The sequence below is a fragment of the Lissotriton helveticus genome, chromosome 3_1 (assembly GCF_964261635.1).
Source record: "Lissotriton helveticus chromosome 3_1, aLisHel1.1, whole genome shotgun sequence".
NCBI lineage: Eukaryota > Metazoa > Chordata > Amphibia > Caudata > Salamandridae > Lissotriton > Lissotriton helveticus.
The window spans coordinates 1,726,164,673-1,726,187,155 of NC_136061.1; the positions used below are offsets into that span (position 1 = coordinate 1,726,164,673).

General features: G+C 45.9%; 1 protein-coding gene across 3 annotated transcripts in view; it reads left to right on the top strand.

Moving 5' to 3' along the window:
* The window catches only part of EYA3 (EYA transcriptional coactivator and phosphatase 3), an 860,742-nt gene extending 842,160 nt beyond the window's left edge, over window positions 1–18,582 (top strand). For 2 of the 3 annotated variants that reach the window (XM_078682511.1, XM_078682514.1), the window contains one exon: window positions 17,405–18,582. In XM_078682511.1, the coding sequence (XP_078538637.1) occupies window positions 17,405–17,485 (81 nt within the window). In that variant the 3' untranslated portion in view covers window positions 17,486–18,582. The remainder of the gene's footprint in view (window positions 1–17,404) is intronic. The other variant, XM_078682513.1, reaches the window with a different exon arrangement.
* The last annotated feature ends 3,901 nt before the right edge of the window (window positions 18,583–22,483 follow it).

Genomic DNA, 22,483 nt, shown 5'->3' on the forward strand with positions numbered 1-22,483 from the left:
CAGTAATTAATCACTGCGTACATAAACCCTTAGCTGAGCCCTCACACAGGATGGTCCGTCCTAATATGCAGCCCGATGGCTATCTTAGGGCACTCTATGGGGGAGGCTCTGTGGATTCCTTCCACACTCCAGCCTCAACTACACTTCGCATCTGGCTGGTGGGAACCAGAGCACTAAGTTGGCATAACAGAATCACTTTAATGGCTCCACTGTGGGACTCAAAGGGGCTGGTCTGATGGCACAGCTCGCAGGCTTTGACAGATGGGACACAATCGGAATCTCAAGGGTTGGCGACCTCTAGGAGGGAGGGGGCATCAAGACCTTTCTTCCCTGCGGAAGGAATACCAGATGTCGCAGTCAGAAACTTTTAGATATCTCCAGATTACCCATGTATTGCGGGTGGCTATTCTGTTGTAGGGGATCTCTGTGTATAGTCATAATCTTGATAATAGTCCCGCCCATGTGCGTGGACCCCGGAGCAATCGAAATAGTCTCTTAAGTTGTCTTCTTCTGCAGTCCTGCATAGACACTTAAGAGAAAATCAAAGACAAATAATGCAGCCGAAAACTACAAGACTACATTGGCCAGCACTTCATCTTGAAGTGAAAAGGATAGCCAATAATATTAAATTTAACACACTTTAAGTTTCACACTCAGAGAAACTTCCCTTCACAAAAATCCTTTGTAATGATGGAGAGGAAGGGTTGGACAGACAAACCCCGTAGGCTGTCATTATGTGTCTGGAAAAGGGATACCGTGCCTTTAAGTAACTCTCCAGAGACCCTCGGTATCCCAGGATGCACAGCCATAGGCCTTTTACTTTCAGTTCTTTTTGAAGGTGTATAAAGCCAGGCCTGTAGCATACAGTACATTATCTATTCATCCACCGGGGAGAAGGGCGGGCGCTTATGACTATAACAGAGATACCCCTACTACAGAACAGGAGTTACAGGTAAGAAACTACTCCTTCTGTAGTAGGGGATCTCTGTGTATAGTCATAATCTTGTGATTAGAATGGCAAGCCCATCCCAACAAACCAAACCAGCGGTGGAGGAACACCACTACTGTGCAAACAGATTTTTCAACGAAGCCTGCCCAACCTGAGCGTCTGCGCTGGCATCTGAGTCCAGACAGTAGTGTTTAGCAAAGGTATGGACCGACTTCCAAGTGGCAGCCCTACAGATATCTGCAATGGGAACATTACGTAGCAAAGCCGTTGTAGCCGCTTTGCCTCTGGTGGAATGAGCCTTAGGCTTACCCCCTACGGTTTTGTTGGTCTTTTGGTAACCTAATTGGATACAGGACACAATCCACCCAGAGATGGACTGTTTTGAGGTGGCATGACCAGTCCTGACCAATCCGTAATTGACTAACAATTGGTCTGATCTACATATGTCCTTGGCAGTGCAGAAAAGGACCATCTCTCGCTGGTTAGTTCTCTGCATTAAAATCGGTTACGCCTTGGTGAAGAAGAAGCCCCCTAAGGGATTAAGGGCCCACTTCACCAGGGGAAAGGCTGCGACTAAGACCTTGGCTCTGGGTATCCCAGTCCAAGAATCTGTCAGGCAGCAATGTGGGCATCATTGCACACGTTCGCAAAACATTATTGCCTTGATGGCCAAATGCACAGGGATGGGCGCTTTGCCCTTTCTGTCCTGCAAGACTTCTTAATTTAGAACATGAGTCCGCAACCCACCGCCGGGATGGTTTGGCTCTGGTATCTGGTTCAAAGGTAAGGAATCTGCAGCTAGAAGTCTCTATCAGATAAACAAGTTACTTACCTTCGGTAATGCACTATCTGGTGAAATGATTGAAATGATTACGCACTTGTATAGCGCACGACTACCCGTAGGCATCTCGGCGCTTGTACGAATACCGCCGAGGAACCCTTCCTGGCCTTTCCCTGTGAGGAGCCCACTCCTGGGCACCCCCCAAGGTGAAGTCAGGCATCCTCAGCGTTGTTGGGGCCGTTGTAGAGATTAAGCAAGCTATTGCCCAGAGGTGCAGAGTGGGACTCATGATTAGAATAGGCACCGAGGCGAGAATTATCAGGTCCGAGGAAATTGAGCCCGAGACCTGCCGAGGCAGGAATTGAACCCTGGTCACGGCCAGATTACTGCATCAGGGTCTGCCGCTCTAACCATTGAGCCACACTGGTAGGGACTCTATCTAGCTGCAGATTCCTTGCAGCCCCACCCATGCCTCCCCGCTTTGCGGACTGATGTAGTATGACTAGGGTTGTTTTTCCCCTTTTTCAGGGCCCTAGTTTTGCACAAGACTGTCAGTTACTTCGTGGCTCTGTGCTTCTGGCGTGGAAAAAAATAAAAGTAATGATGTTGGCACGCCTGGGTGGGGCCTATAGAGGCACCGCACGTCATAACCGACACTGCCGAAGAAGTCACTCGGAGCCCAGTGAAGCCACCCGATGCACACAATGGGTATTGCTTAGCAAAAGTCTCCGGATCCAGCCTGATGCCTGGGAAATTTAAAGGTAAGGAATCTGCAGCTAGATAGTCTCTACCAGATAATGTTACCGAATGAAGTAACTTGTTCTTCACTACACATTTGCTTCCGATACCCTTGGTTCCTCGACTTCCAAGGAAGATTTGTTAGGACCAAGACTGTCATCCAGATTTGGTTTTGCTTTGTTCGACCTGAGTTGGCAGGGTATGCCCAGACGTGGGTCCCTTGCTCACTTTTCCACTGGATTCAAGCTAGCCTGGCTGATGACCGCTGATTAGCCAGAAACCAGTCACAGGATGCTTTTTTCCGGACCAGGGAAGACATGGCTTGGCAGTTCGGGCTGTACTGTTCCCATGAGGCACAGGGTCAGACTGATTTGCATATGGCCATGTCTAAACTGGGTGGCGGAGTGAGCTAAAGAATGACTATAGATTAAACCCAGATCAGTTGACTGGGGGTGAGTGCTTGCAATGTTCAACACTCCGTCCATCATCCCCTTTAGTTTTGCTTTGTCATCCAGATTTACCAAGAAGGATGTGAGACACAGACAACCAGCTTCATTCACCTCTCCCCTTGTGCTCTGCTCAGAGTAGGCCTTCTCTCCCAATTGGGCAGAAAAGTTGTAAACCCCACTCTCCAGACTTTACACCTTCATGCCTAGAGATTATGCAAGGCCATCTGAGTTTCTTAGCTGCCTCTAGGGTGGTCAACATAATCCTTTCTGCTAGTCAGTCCTCTGCTAACTTGGTCTATTCCAGGATTTAGAGCATATTTTTCCATGGTGTACCGACTATCAAGTGGACCTCTTGAAGGCTCCTTTCATCGAACATACTTCAGTTTGCTCTAAATTTAGCCCAGCTAAATTGTGCCGAGTGCACAGTAAAAGGGTATATTGCAGCCTTACTTTTTCCTGTGCTTCCTCAATCAATTGCCTTTATTCAGATCTCTGGTGACACTGAGAAAATTGAAAGACTTGACAAACCGCTTTCCTCCAACTGCATCTGTCATGCTTCAGTGGAACTTAGTTTTAACTTTTTTGATAGGGACTCAGTTTCAGCCCCTTCTAGGTGTAATGTATGGTTGTTGCCTTTCTAATGGATACTTCTAACCCTAGATTATGGACCATATGACTATTCCCCAGGTGTCAAGCTGGGTACAGAAACCTTAAAGCAGTACTCCGCGCACCGGTAGGTTGAGTCATGTGGCTCCACACTAACATGGTTCCACTCTGAAAGTGATGGGCAGAGCTGCATAAGTGCCACCCATGTGCAATGACGTCAGTTCCTTTCTTACTGCACCTTTGTTGTCTCTGAGACTTTTTCTGCTCAAAGATGTTCAAACAATCTAGTGTGCCAAATGTCACCTCCCAAAGCAGCCAGGTTCAAGCCTTATAGGGACTGCCTCAAACATATTTCTGTGACAAAACCCCATGAGGTATGCCTATGGTGACTGGGGTCGGACTCGAAGGCCTGCGAGAACCGCTAAAAGATGAACCAGACTAAATGGGACTGCAAGGCAAAATTAATTTTCCAAACATCAAAAGATTCCATGCCGTGAACAGTCGAAGCCGCAGCAGGTCATCGTCCCATTCAAAGTCCTCTGGTAAGTCCAAGAGTAAACATAAGTTGTCTAAGCAGGACTCTGCCTCTTCTCACCACTCTCAAACTCCAGAGAAGAATCAAGGGTGTTGAGGTGCCCCCCTGATTGATCTCGCTTCGAATCTCAATCAGAGCTAGTTCTAAGCTTGGTCTCGATACAGTCCGAAACTCTGGGATCACTGGTTGAAGCAGTGCAAGTTGAGGTCTTTTGGGAGGCCAGGCTGTTCCTCACCACTTTACTGTCTCCCTAGTGGCATGCCCCTGGGCCCCAAGGATCCACAAGCCTAAAGTCATACTTCAGCAGATGGGTCCACTCTCTGTGCTGTCTGTGTCTTCCAAACTCACTTTTGGTTCCGTTCCAGCTCCAGTGCCAACTTGTCCTAGCTCCACTCCCCATGCCAGTTACTTTTCCAATTTACATCTATTCAAAACAACTCAGAAAAATGAAAGAGGGACCCCTTAGTAATATCAAGGGTATTGAGGTACAAACCTAAGCAAGAAACCATTCCCTTGACCCAAATGAAATCAAAATACAATAGTCAAATACAGAAAATAAAAAATGTTCGTTCAATATGCAAGTACTATATCATTGTTGCTTTTTATTCAAAGATTGAAAAAAGATTTTGTTCATAAGATCTTCACTCCATCATATAAACAGTTAAAAACACATTCTTACACAATTTATAAAAAGAAGAAACACAATTCTCCCTTCCCACAAATGTTCCTATTGTGACACAGAGATGTACAATGAGCTACGTAACAATTTCTAATTATGACCAGCATAAAAAGTAAAGAGACAAAACAACAGTATGACGCGACCCCTTGTCAAATACTCGTACACATTCAAACTTGATTCTAAAACCTTCTAATCAATGTTTTGATCCCATCAACATTCAACTAGGTTTGGTTAGTCTTTGAATTGTGTTCACCCCAACGTCGACACGTTTCGATGGTATCCAAATTATATTGCCATCTTTATCAAGACCAAAACTTTTTGTCTCCTGTTCGTATATTCCGCAATGTTATGTCTTTAATCCTCTTTCCGAATTCCTACACCACGTTGTTTTTAAAATTGCAGTGTTTCACTTGTTATTCCCACTTCGATTTGTAAATTGGCCGTCGTTTAGCTGTCTGCCCTTAATCTTGGTGAGAAACTCGTTCTACTTTACATCAGGAGCACGGCAATCTCAATCAAGCCACGTATTAGGACGCCCAAGAAACAGGCAGCGTACTCGTATCATAGGTGCACAGGAACACGACCCAAGATGCTACACACCATTGACCGTTAGTAGGGTACGGTTATACAGCAATATTACATGAAGTACAACCGATAGGAACGTAGAAGAATTGAAACGGATTCACAATCGAAGTGGGAATAACAAGTGAAACACCGCAATTTTAAAAAACAACATGGTATAGGAATTCGGAAAGAGGATTAAAGACATAACATTGTGGAATTTAAGAACAGGAGACAAAAAGTTTTTCAAACAGAATATCTACAGCTTCCAACCAATCCAAAGAGATATTCAAGGTCCTTAGTGAACTAACATCAGACACCAGGACACTTTCGACCCTGCCCCCCTCTGCTGAGTCTTGTAGCGCCTTAAACACCTTCTTCATTGATAAGATCCTGGCAATGAAAAACTCCATTCCTCACTCCTTTCCTTCAGTAGTAGCCGTAGCCCCGTCCATCCACACTTCCACTTTGGCCTGTTTTCCTATTCTTGACCCTGCTTCCTTAGCTAAGCTAGCCATTCGGGTGAAATCGGGTTCCCCCAAGGACTGCTGCCCCCCCTCTGTGTTTCGCGACATCTGTCACACTCTCCCGCATTGCATTTTACCTTTACTTAACACTTCCCTCATCTCCGGCACAGTTCCTAAATCCTTTAAGGAGGCTGTACTGGTGCCTCTGCTAAAAAAAACTGGCGCAGACCCAGCTGTCCTCGCTAACTATCGGCCCATCTCTCTCCTGCCTTACCTGTCTAAAATCTTGGAGGCACACGTGACCACCTGCCTATCGCAATTCATCGAGGAGTCTAACTTCTTAGAACCGAACCAAGCCGGCTTTAGACCAGCCCATTCCACCGAGGCTGTGCTTCTCGCCGTGCTGGACAACCTCAGATGTAATGCTGACAGTGGCCACCCCCAGGCACTGGTCCTACTGGATTTGTCGGCGGCATTCGACACAGTGGACCATAACATCTTACTCCACCGTGTCGAGTCTGCCGGAGTCCGTGGGCCTGCTTTGTCCTGGGTTAAATCTTTCCTGAAGGGCAGATCTCAAGCAGTCAGCCTGGGCCCCTTTAGCGCCACCAGTGCACCCTCTCCTTGCGGGGTTCCTCAGGGTTCTTCCCTCTCCCCTCTCCTTTTTAATTTATACCTTCAGCCTCTTATCCACTCCCTTGGTAGTTGGGATGTCACCGTATATAAATATGCGGATGATTTACAAATTATTTTTCCCCTTTCTTCTCCGGACGCCATCACCAATTTTAAGGCGGTCATGTTACACATCCAGCAGTGGATGAACCAAAATCAGCTAAAGCTCAACCCTGGGAAAACTGAGCTCCTCCTTCCTGGGAGAAGCGCTTCCCATTGGGGCCCTGAATTTTGGCCATCTGAGCTTGGTTCATCCCCTTCCCCTGCCAGCTGTGTAAAGAGTCTCGGTGTCATAATTGACTCTGAGCTCACTCTCAAGGCTCAGGTGAGCGCCGTAACATCTTCCTGTATGTTCCAACTGCACAGGATTCGGAAAGCCGCTCACCTACTGACCCCTGCAGCCCTATTACAAGTTTTAATAGCATTGGTGCTGTCCCGTCTGGATTTTTCTAATTCTTTGTACCTCGGTCTTTCTAAATCCCTGCTGTCGCGGCTACAGATTATTCAAAACCAGGCTGCCAGACTGGCGTTTAAAATCCCCAGATGGCAGTCGGCCAAACCTTTACTATATCAATTACACTGGCTTCCAGTCAATGAACGAATTGCCTTTAAGGTTGGCTGTCTGGTTTTCAAAGCTCTGACTGGTCCCTCTCCCGCTTTCTTGAAGTCTCTGGTTACTCCCTACTGCCCTTCCCGAACTCTGAGGTCTACTCATCTCCAGCTCTTAGTCACTCCCCGGTTCAAACTCACTAAATTGGGTGGCCGCAGTTTTTCCCATCTGGCCCCCAAATTATGGAATTCCCTCCCACTCTCACTTAAATCCTCACATTCTCTTATATCATTTAGGAAGCCCCTAAAAACTCTGTTGTTTTCACACCCCCATTAAATTCCCTCTGCTCAGTTGCAGTGTTCCTACCAGCGCCAGGAAACTCATGGTGACAGTGCGCTTTTACAAATATTCATTAACATAACATAACATAACATATTGAACGAAAAAATTGTATTCTCTGTGTTTGTTTGACTATTGTATTTTGATTTCATTTGGGTCAAGGGAATTGTTTCTTGCTGCAATTTACATCCATTCTATTAGCGCCAGAGGAGGAAGCAAAACCCATTGTGCTCTCTGACTCGGAGCTACATTTAACACGACCAGGGGCACTTTCTGATCCTACTATGTGCAGCCACTTGGCAACTCCTCAGATTGAGATCTCTTGCTCGTACCATGTGGCAGAGTCCAGGATCTGCACCTATGCTGGCTAACTTAGTGGTACAGGCATCCACAAGTAAGTAGAATTCGAACGCCTTCCTCATTCCACCCCACCTAATCAGTCCAAATGCATTGAGACTTTTTGCAAGCGTATGTTCTCAACTATGAGCCTGCTGTTTTCTACTCTGCTACACCCATGAGCTATGGGACACAGTGGCCCAGATTCTGCTAGCCTTTCGGAGCCCTCTTCAGGTATCCCTAACCCAAGCTATCCAGGATGAACTTGAGGCAGTACAGTTTATCTGCTGTGGTCTGGGCACCACCCAGATAAGGTGATAAGCACAAGTGTGGCACGTAGGCGCCACATATGGATGAGGTCTACAGATTTCTCTGAGGATATCCAGGCATCCTTAATGGACCTGCCATTCAATTGCTCTCTTTTTTGAGAGAAGAGTTTATAGAAAACCGGTCTACAGCACATTCCTCGTTTGCCTGCCCCTACCAGGCAAATCAATCAGCAGTTTCTCCTCCTGGGTGAATACGGCAAGGGTTTCCATTATCGCCTATGCCAGACCTGACGATCTGCCTGGCAGGTCTCTTAGCTTTTCGTGGCCAAGATCGCGGCTCACAAGAACACCAAGGGCATCAGGGGCAATGTGCAACACTGTCCCCCACCCCTCCTCCTGCCACCGCAGCAAAACCTCTTTAGTGTGTCCTTTCTGACACACAACCACTGTGTAAGAGGCAGGATCCAACATTTCTTCCAGAGATGAAAATCAATTCAGCAAGTTGGTCCTCCAAATTGTCCTTCGTGATATGCCCTCCTATTTTTATCACCTTGCCGTACCTTCCACCACCATTAGGACAGCTGACTGATATCTGTCTTGCAGCAGGAAGTGCAGGCCTTTTTGGCATTAGGGGCTATAGAGAGGGTTCTGGCATAAGAAACAGGACGAAGATGTTACTCCGACTACTTCCTCTCTCGAAATAGGCCTTCATCCTACTTTACATCTCCACCCTTTCCATGTCTTCCTGTGAAAGGACAAATTCATGATGCTTTAGGTAGCCGAGGGCCTGTCTGCCCAGAATCCTGGAAACTGGATGGTATGGTTGGACCTGCTGGATGCTTATTTCCACATGCCCATACTGCAGGCCCTCCAAACACTAGTTGTGGTGGACAGTGGGCCTGTCAGTGAGAATTTCAGTTTGCCATGCACCATTTTGGCCTCACAGGCGCCCCATAGGTTTTAACAACAGTGATGGCGGTAATAGCAGCATATCTTCAGTGGTTAGAGATCCCAGTTTTCCCCCCGAACTCGACGACTGGCTGTTGAAGGCAGGTTAACTTCAGGCAGACTTCAATTGCTTCCAGATGACTGCAAACCTTCTAACATTGTTGAGGGTCACTGTTAATCTGCACCAACCACACCTGACTCTTTCGCACACGCACTCAACTTGATCTGAGCCATTCTGGATACCTGCCTTCCCCAGGAGCAGAGATGTTTCAGCATCTGTCCTGGATCCCAGTGTAAATGGCACTCTTGCTGCTGGGAATGTGGGCCTTGTGCATCCTGCTGGTGAAGCATTCCAGATGGTACATCTGTTCTTAACTCCCAGTGGGCACAGCACCTCAAGAAACCGTCATATTGTATCCAGATTTAAGAGGATACTGTAGTAGACCTGCAGTAGTGGCTGCTATACTGCAATTAGATAAGCGGCAAACCCCTCTCCTTACCCTATCTAGAGCTGAAAATGGTGACCAATGGATCACTCTTTGGTTGGGGAAGCCATCTGGGGAGGAGGAGATCAGAGGCATCCGGTCTCCGGCAGGGGCACTACTCCACATCAGTCTACTGCAATTGCGCCCCATTTGCTTGGGGTTGAAAGCCTTCCTGCCATCCAATAAAGGAAAGCTGGTACAAGTGCTAAAGGACAATTCCACAACAATGTAGTACAGCAAGGGGTCGGCTCATGGACCTGTCGAAGTGGCTGAAATGGAATTATATTTTCCTGGAAATCTCTGAATACTAGGGAGGAAAAATTAAGCTGTCAATGCCTAGTAGATCACAAGTGCCAGTTACACTTTGAGGTGGCTTATGGTGACTTATGGTCTCTTCCGCAAATAGGGAGAACTTTAGCTCGATCTTTTTCACCACTACAGAGAACACAGAGTGTCAGCACTTTTTCTACTTTGGAATTTCCGTATGGCTCTACCTCCGAGACACCTTCTGCCTAGAGTGGGGCTGACGTGTCCTATACACTATCCGCATTTGCTTCTGCCCAGAGACAATCCGGAACGACCGGCCCAAGTCATCCCAGAGTCACATGATCAGGCAGGAAGAATGATATCCAGAACTCCTGGGCATGAGCGTCTGTTTTACTATTAGGCAGCTGCTTTGGTAAGAACTTCTGTCACAGTAACAGGGCTGGGTTCTGCACCCGGGCCTGCTCAATGTCCACCTTCATGCCTGAAGATTGAGCGCCAGCAGTGGACTACGTTCAACCTTCCTCCAGAGGTTGTCGATGTCATCTTCCCAGCAGGCTTCCCTCCATCAAATCGGAAAATGCCTGCTTTTAGGTCAGGTTTATAGCTTGCCGTGCAGCTGGACAGACTGACACACTTCAAGTCAAGCTTTCCGAAGGGTTACCTTTTGTGTTTTCCCTAGGCCAGCAAGGAATTGCTTTGGGCACTGTGAAAAGGGTATTTTTGGAATTTTCAGTTTTCTTGTGATTGCCGGATCTGCCCACTGTTTAAAGCACCCTTGGTGATAAGTTTTTTCTAAGGTTTCCAACGTATGTTTATACTCTTTCCGTTCATTATGCCTTAGTGGAACCTCAACTTGGTCCTCCGGTTTCTAATGTGTACTCTTATTGAACGGATGCTTAGCTGTCCACTGAGCTTCTCACCCTCAAGACACTTTTTCTCACCAACAATACATCAGCAAGGTGGGTGAGCCGAATACAAGCTCTCTTCAGTAACCCACCATATACCACAGTCTTTCCAGATAAACTGGTTCTGAGATCGTGAGTCTTTATTCTTCCAAAAGTAGTGACTCCTTTCCAAAGTATTAAACTTCTGATGTTTTTCACCCCCACCATCGAGGAGGAGGGACTTCATCAGTTGGATCCTAAAGGAGCTCATAGCTTTTATATTGATTGCACCAAGGCCCATTGTATGGACGATCATCTCTTTATTGGATTCACTGGGGCAAAAAAGGGCAAGGCAGTGCAGAAGAGAGCTATTGCTCGGATCATGCTCTGCAACAGAATCGGCTACCTACTGGCCAAAAGCAGCCCCTTAAATATTTGCAGGCTCATTCCACCAGAGCTAATTCTGCTGCGTCTACATTGGCACCCAGAGTGCCATTTCTTGAAATTCACCAGGTTGCTACGCAGGTGTTAATCCGTAGGTTCACAAAGAAGCTCGTCTAGATGGGCATTTAACCACCTTGGTCCTGCAGAACTTTTTGGTTTGAACTAGTTCACAAGACTACCACCTGGAGGTATTGCTTTGATATTTGGATACCCATTCAAAACGTGTGAATCTGTGGTTGTAAGTATCTATCAGAAGAACAAGTTACTTACCTTCAGTAATGCTCTTTCAAGTAGTTACTCTACCTAAACTCTGATTCCTCCCTGACCCGTTAGGTGAATTGGGCTCTTTTTACTTCTAAAATGCCCCAAATACAAAGATCTGCACAATGGTCAAAGCCAATTTGCAATTGAACTCTGTGTCTGAGGGTGTAAAACCCCTACAAAGCATCTGACGGCCCACATGGGTGGAGCATATATGTTACTCCCTTCCGTTGCAGAGCGACATTAGTTCAGAGCCAAACACTGCAACTTATAGGTGAGCAGGAGTACGTCCTTAAAGTTTCCAGATCCAACCTGACGCCTTGGGAATATTTAAGCAGTGTGAAGTCTGTGGTTAGAGAATCCACCATAAAGAGTGTTACTGAATGTAAGTAACTTCTTCAGGGTATGTCAGCCTCAATAGTTGTTAACTCTGAAAAAGTAAGAGACAAATGGAAACTTGCGGTATCAGTTAGGATGTCCAAAATCTCCCATGTTATTTTTCTTTTTTAATGAGTTCTTATAAGTCTCTATTCGTAATGATGGAGCCATTCAGTCACCTTAAAGCAGATAGCAAAAACCAGCACAGCTTTTCATAGAATAGAAAAATTCACCAAGGTAGTGGGTACGAGGTAAAGAAAACAACTATTTTACTGCGGTCTCCATCCTCTGAAGTACGCTGGGTTCTTTAAAAGTAGAATACACTGACAAACCTAAGAGATACTTGGGCATTTGGGTAAAGGAGAAGCCATAGGGTCTTTATGATGATAATCAACAATCACTCATGAAGCAAATAGCAGAACTTCATCTTCACAAGCATGATCTTTCACTCCCTCTCGTTCAAAGGTATCCTTCTATACCGACCACCAGGCTCCCGTACGGAATTCTTTGTGGCCATGGGCTGCCGCCTTGAACTAGTACCAGGAGAAGGGAATTTCTCCATCCTTGGAGATTTTAATTTCCACCTGGAAGCTCAAGATGACCACGACACAGCTGCTCTTCTAGCCGAACTTGAGGCAGTAGGCCCATCACAATTAGTGGCCCGCCCTACACACACTGCCGGTCACACACTGGACGGACTGCTCTCACTTTAGACACGGCTGTTGTGAACGAGGACCGCCTGGCGGTGCTGCGTGGAAAGGGAAAGACGGGACTGGACTTCGGAATATCTAATCTCCCAGAACGCACCGCTGAGAAAGCTCACACTGCGGGCGAAAACCCGGGTCCCTCCGAATTCGAACTCTTTTGAAGGTTTTTACCAGACTACTTGACATCGTCATATCAGAAATTGCTACCCTGTCTCTACCCTGGGAGGCCCAGTTTATCCGGGCAGCGCCACTACAGTCCAATACTTCCACGCAGCGCCTAGCGATCACCTCTAAGCCGCTGAATCCTTTTGAGGTTGAGCTCCACCTTACTTTAAGACTTTATACGATCCAGATTCCACAGATACCTTGAATGTCGAGAGGGATTTTGGATTGACCCAGCCCCAGACATCCCCAAGCGAGAATCTCAGTTTTTTGGATACCCCTGAAGCGTACCAGTGTATCCCTGATTCATTCTATTTTTTCCCTGTGTGTTCCCCTCCCTGATTGTACACCCCCGCCCTGAAGAAGGTGCGGCCTATTTTGGCCAACACCGAAACGTGCGTTGGCGCAATCTCTATGGATGGCAGTTCTCTAGTTCTTGTGAAACTTTTTTCCACCAGCTCTACCTCCTTATTCCATCTCTAGCAAACCACTTTCCATTTACCGGTGCAGGCGTAGTTGCACGAGAGTATGTATGAATAAATGAGGAAATGAATGAGTATCTGAGTGATGATGTATATATGAAATTCCCCTGAGTGTACGGGAGTGTGAGTAACATCCCTGTGTGTCGTATCTATTTCCCCAATATCCCTGGTGGGATATGCCCCTGTTTCCCCCACTGTTGTTTTAAAGTTCATCACATATCAGCTTGAAATGTCCTTATATGTGTAGAAAGATAAACTGTGTTTTTTTTTTTTTTGGGGGTTTTTTTTAAATAAAAAATAGTACGACTCAATCTCGGATCTGTGATGCACAATGTTTATGTAACAGAATACGAACATCTATCGTAAGACTGCATTGGCCAAGTTATATGTTAATGAATAAGACTGTAAACTATTGCTCCGGGAAGCGGTCACACTTTAATGTAAGCACTTCATGAAAGAGATGACAAAATGTAACTGTATTACGGTAATGCTACAAAAGCCAATAAAAATTGTTTTAAAAAAAAAATAAAAAAATATCATGTACTAAAATAGCACTGGTGAAGTCCTTGGCTCTGAGTTTGATGTTCACCCCATTTTTTATTGGTTGGATCCTGTAAGAGACCCCTGATATCCTTGTGGCAGGGTTATTTTTGTTCTATTTGATATGCTCTCTAATAATAAACATATCCTCCTCGAGAAGGTCCTCCCTCTGCCATGGACTGATCACTGCGAGTTCTCTTCCACATTCAAATTAACACTAGCAACCCCCCATGTAAATCCTCCCCCCTCCCCCAGGCAGTTTTAAGCGTGGGGCAACAGCTCGCGGCCAGACTTCGAAACCCACCTACTCTCTACTAAGCATGATCTTTTAATGGCCCCTGAACTGGCAGCCAACATCTACACACAATGGCTCCAAAGCGCAGTCAACAAGGCTGTCCCTCTTAAGAGTATCAAGCAATAGAAAGGCCTCTTCTGCACCTCGGTTCTCTGAGACATTGAGAATAGAGAAACAAAGATGTAGACAACAAGAGTGTTGTTGGTGTCAAAACTATGACCCAGCTCTCAAAACCTTCAATAAAGAGGCAATATTCAAATGCAAACACCTGCCGAAAAAAGCAACTACTTTCTCCATCAAATTGAATCCGCTCAAGACCCTATCAAAAAGATGTTCCAGGTAGTCTCTAAGCTAGCAGGACAAGGCATCAATACCCCTACAGTTACTTCCCATTCTTTTTACAATTCGTTGGCCTGTTATTTCCAAGACAAAGCTAGTCACATCTATGACAACTTTGCATCCCAAACTTTGACCAGCAACACCACAGGTGCCCTTACTGACGACAAAAACCCCTTGCACCACCGTATAGAGACTCCCAATGACTATCAATCCTCACTCTTATTAGAGGAATTCACCCAAGTCTTTCCAGAACAGATCTCTCATCTAATTTCCATGTCCAAATCCGGATCCACCACTGACCCCTGTCCCCCGTCAACTCCTAAACTTTTTCCCGAAATCATAAGCTCCAACCTGAGCAACATCTACAATCAGATGTTTACTACAGGCATCTACCCCTCCATCTGGAAAAAAGCCATCACCAAACCCCTTTTAAAGAAAAGTAACCTTGATCCTACAGATACCAAAAGCTACAGACCAATTGCCTGTCTTCCTCTCCCAGCAAACATTGTTGAAAAGGTCATGAATACACAATTAGCACAGTTTATCGATGAGAATAATCTACTCGATGATACTAAATTCGGCTTCAGAAAGGGCCACGGTACCGAAACCGCCCTCATCAAAGCTTCGGATGAAATCAGGAAGATACTAGATGGTGGCGGTGCCGTGGTTCTTCTACTGCTTGACCTCTCTGCCGCATCTGACGCGGTCGATTACGCAACGCTGATCGGCCTTGCCACATCCATCGGCATGTCTCATAAAGCCAAGGCCCTCCTTGTCTCTTTCCTCTCTAATCGCACTCAACTTGTGACGTTCGGTGACTTCAACTCCCCATCCTTCACCCTCCCTTGTGGTGTGCCACAGGGATCCTCGCTGAGTCCGATCTTGTTCAACATTTATGGGTCGGACTTGGCGAGGCTTATCAAAACTTATAATATGGGCCTCACATCCTACGCTGACAACACGCAACTGGTTCTAGCAGTTCACAAGGATGGAGGAACAGTTGCGGCAAACTTCCAAGAGGGAATGCTAGCCATCAGTGCCTGGATGGCAAATAATTGCCTCAAGTTGAATTCCGACAAGACGGAGGTGGTTATCTTCGGCAACCTTTGCCCTACCTGGTCCCCAACCTGGTGGCCAGCTAAGTTAGGATTACCTCCGTCCCCGGTCTCAAAAGTCAGAAATCTGGGAGTGATGTTAGACGCGGTTGTCTCTGCATCTTTTTATGTCATTAAGATGATAAAGAAACGTTTACCTTTTCTTCCCTTAAATGCCTGTAAGACTCATCAGTACACTTGTCATGTCTAGAGTAGATTACTGTAATGGCCTACTTACCAACGCCCAAGAAAAGGTCTTAAACAAGCTGCAACTAGTGCAGAACGCAGCCACCAGACTTCTGACAGCCACCCCTAAATCTAAACCAATCTCCAGGGTGGTACGACCGCTCCATTGGCTGCCCATCAGAAGCAGAGTCAAGTTCAAGGCCCTCTGTATTGCTTATAAGGCAATTCATGGCATTGGACCGAAGTTTCTAAGGAAAACCCTCTGCCCTTGCAACCCCATCAGATCCTTACGATCTTCAGCAGCAAATCTACTGATCGTCCCCGCACAAAAAAAAGTTTCCTGGGGTAACAGAACATTCACGGTTGCGACAACCAAATTATGGAATTCCCTCCCTTTTCACCTGAAGACCAGCTCCACTCTGCTCACTTTCCGCAGACAGCTGAAGACCTGGCTTTTCAAATAAAAACTTCTAGCTGGATGGAAAAAGTTACCCATCTTAATCATCGAATAAGTGTCAGTCATAAAAATGTAAATTCTCGCTTTATTTTTATTTATTTTCACTGCTCTACCATGTTATTTACAATCCTATTTTTTTTTTTAAATGTGAACAGCATTTTCTCGTAATTTAAGTAGGTAGGCAAAGAGCCTCAATTTAGTCTAAACTACCGCGTCCTAAAGAATAAGGATGTTAAGCTGTTCTTAACACAAAGCTTTACTATACAGAAATTTCAGTGCAATAAACAAAGCCGGTACACTCTACTCCAAACAGATTGGTAATTTAATTGTTAGAGGAAATCTTTGAAATTGATTACCAAAGCTACAGTGTTATTCATATCCACTCCTAGAAATCCTGTGTTAGGTAGAAGGTTGAAATAATTAAAAATTGAATTGTTTTGTTCAGCAGTTTAAGAATTCCTTGAATCTGTGCCAATGTAAAATTAACAGACTGCATCACAGGTTCTCCAATTAAGACCCACTCCAGGGTCTCAATGCTGGCGAAGCATAATTTAATAAGCATTAAAGATGTCATAGAAAGCAAATTGATCACATAGGAATTTCACAATTACAGAAGCAACGGTGAAGATGGTGAGGCTTACATTTCGACAGCTAGCCAGCGGTATAACGTGCTTGTTAGATGAAATTCATTGTGTATTAGAAAAAACAGACAAGCTGTGTGCCCAGAAAAAATATTACTGGGATCAGTAAATCATATAAATGCCTAATTAGTTATATTCCCACCTCACTGGACCTAATATTTCAAAACTGCAGAGATGAAATAATTAATATTTCATCTTAAATGTGGAGCGAAATAAGCACATTTAGGTCTTGAAATTTTAAAGGATCAACCTTGTGAAGGGTGCAGTTGTTTATAAGATGGTTGTTATACTGTAACCTTGCTTTTTTTTTTAGAAAGATTTATTAACTACATCTCTAACAAATGACACGGATCTAATATAAACATAGGGGATTGGGACCATATGATATGGGCATGCCTATACTTGAAAGACTTCTGGAGCTAAATATATCTGAGGGTTAGGGCATGTGTTGGAAAAGGTATAGGGCCATCCCAGGTAGCAAGTTTGTTGTGTTTTACAGGGCATCAATAAGGCTTAAACTTAACTGTAAATTTATTTTTTTATAACAGACTGGATTACTGTATTAATTCTAACATTTCATTGAAAAGCAACCAGTGCTCCTTAGTTCCTGTGACTGTAGAATAAATTGAATAGAATAAAAAATGTAGGAGTATATGGTCCACTAATGTCACTATTACTTGTCTGAATTGGAATCAGTATTAAATGGATATTTATACCTGCATCATTATTCCTCTGCCCGTCACTTCTTTTAATTAATTAAGAATTAGTTAAATGTGTTATGGCTATCATTTTATGTAATCGAAATAAAAATACATATTAAAAAAAATAAAGATTGGTTACAAGCTGCTATTTGATAGATATGACTGTGTTGATGATGATATGTTTCCTTTTTTTTTTTTTTAGCACAATATGCCTTTCTGGAGGATAGCGAACCATGGAGATTTGGAATCTCTTTACCAAGCACTGGAGATGGACTTCTTGTGAAGAGGGGCAGATAGTCAGCCCTAAGTCCTTACAGGAAGGAGTTGTGCATGTGCTTCTGAGCACAAGGACAGTTTACAAAGGCGAAAACAGATTGGTTTCTGAAACAATGCATTGTGGCTAGACAGCCCCTTTGACACTTTTTGCTAGAAATCTGTTTTATGGACAATGCTGCAGAAGATACAGTGCTGCAGTAAATACTTTGTTTTTCTCAAAGAAAGGTATTTCCGTTGTATAGAGCGTCCACAAAATTATGGAAGAGACTTAAAACAATGTCCTGGAATCATCTCACTACTGACAATACAGCATTCACTACACTCTGGACTTATGCTACCTTCAACATTCGTCACTTGGATAATGAAATGCAAGCATACTCCCTAGATACTGTTGCACAGTAACCAGAGAAAATGCTAACCTTTAACCTAAAGGCCGAGCCCAAAACATGCGATCAAGTTTATTCACAAATGCTCATAATTGTATTTTTTAATATTAGTTTGAGTTTGTGCTCATGCCTAGAAAATTCTCTTTGTACTGCCAGGTTGTTCCATGTTAGCCCCAGTTGGTTTACTGCCAGTGCTCATATCATAAGCAGGAAGATCCTAATTAAAAATGAACAAATGCTTTCCACACTTGAAAAGGAAATGGTGCAACTGTCTTGGAATAAGGCTGCTGTCCGTTGAACTGGCAAACTACTGGACAACTAACCTCTGCGTTCAAAGCAAAGCACATCCAGTTGTTACAGTGATTCTGACCACACTTGTAAACTGCTTCGACTGAAGTAAGAATGTGTGTAACGGAGTCTGCCAACAAAGATAACATTTCAGTTTAGCCAGCATCCTTACTGTGCTGAAGTGATCCAGCATAATGGTTGACTCTGCCTGGTACCCATTTTCCTCGGTCCATGTAGACTTCCAGTGCTTTGGTCATGCATTGAAGGTGGTCTAATTGGACCAGTGACATTCTGGTAACGCCTTTGTGTACTTGTTCTCACAAACACTACCTCTCAGCGTCTTGCACCACCAGGTCAGTTTCAAATCTTGAGGCCGTTTCTGTGAAATGCTATTATTTACTCCTGTGAATAAAATCTCATTTTAACCAAATGCTTAGCCTTCTTTAAGTCAATTTACAAATGCTTTATTGGCAGCACTTTTTGATTTAAAAGTGTTACCACCGTTTGTAGTTTAATAGATATTTTACATAGAAGTCTTTGATGATGTCACCGGCTGGCAGGTATTTTGCTTTCTTTTTCTGCCATCTTAGTTTTTTTTCCTTTTGTGCCCTATGTGTTGGGTCTTGAACGTCTTATTCTTCACCTCCTTCTCAAATGCCATCTGCTGTCAAAAATCCCTAAAATTTCACAAGTCTGTAAAGTACAGTCAGATGGTGCCAGAATGAAAACCTGCTCCTGGCCTTAACACGAATTGACTGAACCAATAGTTGTGCCCTATGGGTAGTGAATGTACTTGTAAATGGATGGATGGGGGGGGGCGGATGAGGATGGATGTCAGTAGATGCAAGGCTTTAATAGTTCAGTAAATGTGAGTGGGTGGGTGATTGTAGGCGATTGGGCAGGTAAATGATTAACTGGGTGAATGCTAGTATGAATTGTTAAGTTAATCTCGGGTACATTCATTTTGGTTGACTGAGGGCGGTTTGAGTGGGTAGGTAGGTGTGAATTTCAGTGGATTGGATGGTAAATGGGTGCATAGTTGAACATGGGAATGTTAAGGTGAGATGAAGCATTCTAAAGTGACATGCATTACTATTAAATCTCTTAAAAATAGTGAGTGGGTTGAATTTGAGTCTGGGTGAATGTGTGTATGGGTTTGTGGGTAAATGTGCTACTCGTTTGTACCTCCCTGTCCAGCCTCAAAGTATGCACTTTTTTATATTGTTAGAAGTGCAGAAATTCTCGGGGATTCTCCATCATTTTTTCTTTTAGCTATTACTCCTTTTTAAACAGTCAATCAATGGATACAGTAGCACAATATACCGTTGCCTCCCTATTACTAAATATCATTTAAGTGCTCAAGACTCCCGTCCCGTTCCCCATTTGAGGTCACACTCGCAGTTAGAGGGACACCCTGTAATGAGTCACCTGGTCCTTATTAGCATTCAATGATTTTCTGTAAAGCATTCCAAGATTTAGTGTCCGATCCATTGAACAAGCATTTCAGCTATATCGAAGAAACAGGAAGAGTTACACATTCAATGATGGAGTCCACGTTCTCGGTTTTGTTAAATCGGATAAGGACCCCACTTGTTGAAAATTACTCTTGCCCCATTGTCTTAATAAACATGGGCACAAACATTTACAATCAGGATTTGTTTTCCAGATTACAGTCAGTGTGCCTGTTTTGCTTGGAGCGCGACCACGACCCCAAGTCGTGCTCCAACTGGTGTACCATAAATCCGAAGTCTTTGCAGGAGTGTTCCCGAAAGCTTCTCGCGGCCCGGCAGTCGGCTCCGTGCCGTTCGAGGTCCCGGTCGCGTGGGAGGTCGAGGGACCAGTCACAGAGCCACCAGGACCATCAGTCTTTTTCAACGTCTTTGCAGTCCTCAGGTATGTCGAAGCACAAGAAGTCGTCAAAGAAGCATAGTCGCTTTTCGACTTCTCCCCATCGGTCGGCCGATGTGACGAGGAATGCGGGTGGTGCCCCTCTCGCGGATCTGCGTGCGGAGTCTGAAGGGTTGACTCAGTTTCCGTCCCTTTCTGGGACCTGGAGCAACCCCTGCCAAGCTTCACACTTTTTACAAAGCTATGCATGCCATCTTTGGGCAGCCCAACTCCGCCGACGTGCCTGCAGGCCCCGCGGACTCGGCTGGTGGCTCTGGGCCTCCGATGCCGGTGGCTCCTGCCCGCCATAACAGGGTCCCATTGGATCCAGGCCTGGATCTGGATCGGCGCTGGTCGACCGGATTATACCTCCTCCGTGCCGACTGTTCTACCCTGCTTCTTTAAGGCCAGATTGGTAACCTGAGGAAAGTGAGGAGGACTGGGAGGGTTCTGGAGACCCTTTGACTGACTAGTTGAGTTACGAACCGGACTGGAGAGAGCAACTGGGAGAAAGTGGTCTGAATACCTCACCAGACCTTGGCATGTTGTCTCCTCCTACCGTGGCTATGGAGGAGTGAGCATCTTATGCAGTGGTGTTGCGTAGGGCAGTTGAGGCACTCAACCTCGAGCTCCCTATGGTGGCAGTCAGGACTAACATCCTAACAGAGGTGCTTCAACCGGCAAGCAAGCTCTTCGGAGCCCCTGCTGCCATTTAATGATGCCCTAGCCGACATCCTTTTTGGCACCTGGTCCAGGCCCAACACAGAGGCTCCTGTGGATAGGAGGACTGCCCGATGCCACCGCACTGCCCCAGGCGACCCCACTTTCTTCTCCCAACACCCAACCTCTGAGAGCTTGGTGGTCCAAGCCTCCACGTCAAAAGGAGCATTCCCTAACACACCACCTAATGGGGAATCCAGAAAGCTCAACCACCTTGGGAAGATGTTTTCTTCCTCCAGCTTGGGACTGCGGTCAGTAAACACCGCATGTCTTTTGGGCCGTTACACCCACTTCATATGGGATACGGTGGCGCAAGTGCTAACCCAGTGCCCGGAGGTGGCCCGGGCCATACTCTCCCGTGCAGTTGCCGAAGGGAGAGACGCAGCAAAGTTTAGCATTCACTGTGGACTGGATACCGCGACTCGCCAGGTAGGACGATTTCCACATTGGTAGCCCTTCAACGCTACGCCTGGCTGATGTTGACTGGCTTTTCTGGGGATGTCCAATGCACTCTTATGGACATGCCTTTTGATGGCCGTCACTTGTTCTGCGATAAGGCAGACAACGCTCTGGAGCGCTTTAAGGACTCTTGAGCTACGGCCAAGTTCGTGGGCCTCTCCACCACCAGTTCTGCCCAGTCTGCTTTACGCCCCTTTCGTGGCTACAGAAGGGGTGCACCACCACGTCCCGCCCAGAGCCACAGGCCGGCGCAAGCTGTAAAGCTAGCTCGGGTCCTGTCTGCCCTTGACCCTGGAGACTGGATGGTAGCATTGGACTTGAAGGACGCCTATTTTCACATCCCCGTCCTGCCGGCCCACCGGCGTTACTTGTGGTTCACAGTAGGCCATAAGCACTTTCAGTTTACCGTGCTCCCCTTTGGCCTTACCAGTGCCCCATAAGTGTTCACGAAAGTGATGGTGGTGGTCGCGGCTCATCTGCGCAGATCAGGGGTTCCAGTCTTCCCCTATCTCAACGACTGTCTGTTGAAGACGGGCTTGCCCCAAGCTGTCATCTCCCACCTCCAGACTATGGCAGACCTCCTGCATTCGCTGGGGTTCGCTATCAACGTGCAGAAGTCACATCTGACTCCCTCTCAGAAGCTCCTCTACATCGGAGTGGTTCGGGACATGATGCAGTTTCAGGCTTATCCTTCCGAACACCGAGTCCGGCATATTCGGGCTATGATTCCGATCTTTCACCCTCTATCCCGTGTTTGTCAGAAGGATTTTGAGGCTGCTGGGCCTCATGGCCTCCTGTATCCTGCTGGTAGTTCATGCCTGGTCGCATATGCGGGCTCTGCAGTGGGACCTGAAGTTCCAGTGGGCCCTGCATCAGGGGAATCTGTCCGATAGCGTCCAGATCTCGGAGAGCACTGCACGTCAATTGCAGTGTTTGCTAACGTACCAGGATTGGGTCAACGGCAGATCCCTTGCCCTTCCCCAACCAGAGTTCACAGTGGTGACAGATGCATCACTGCTGGGATGGGGCAGCAACATGGGAGAGGCGAGATCAGAGGCCTCTGGTCGTTGGCGGAGTCCGGACTCCACATAAACCTTCTGGGACTTCGGGTGATCCGTCTTGCACTAAAAGCACTCCTTCCCTTTGTCTGGGGAAAAGTAGTGCAGGTGTTCACGGACAACACCGCCGCCACTTGTTACTGCAACAAACAGGGTCGGGTGGGGTTGGGGACCCTATGTCAAGAGGCTCTCCATCTCTGGACACGG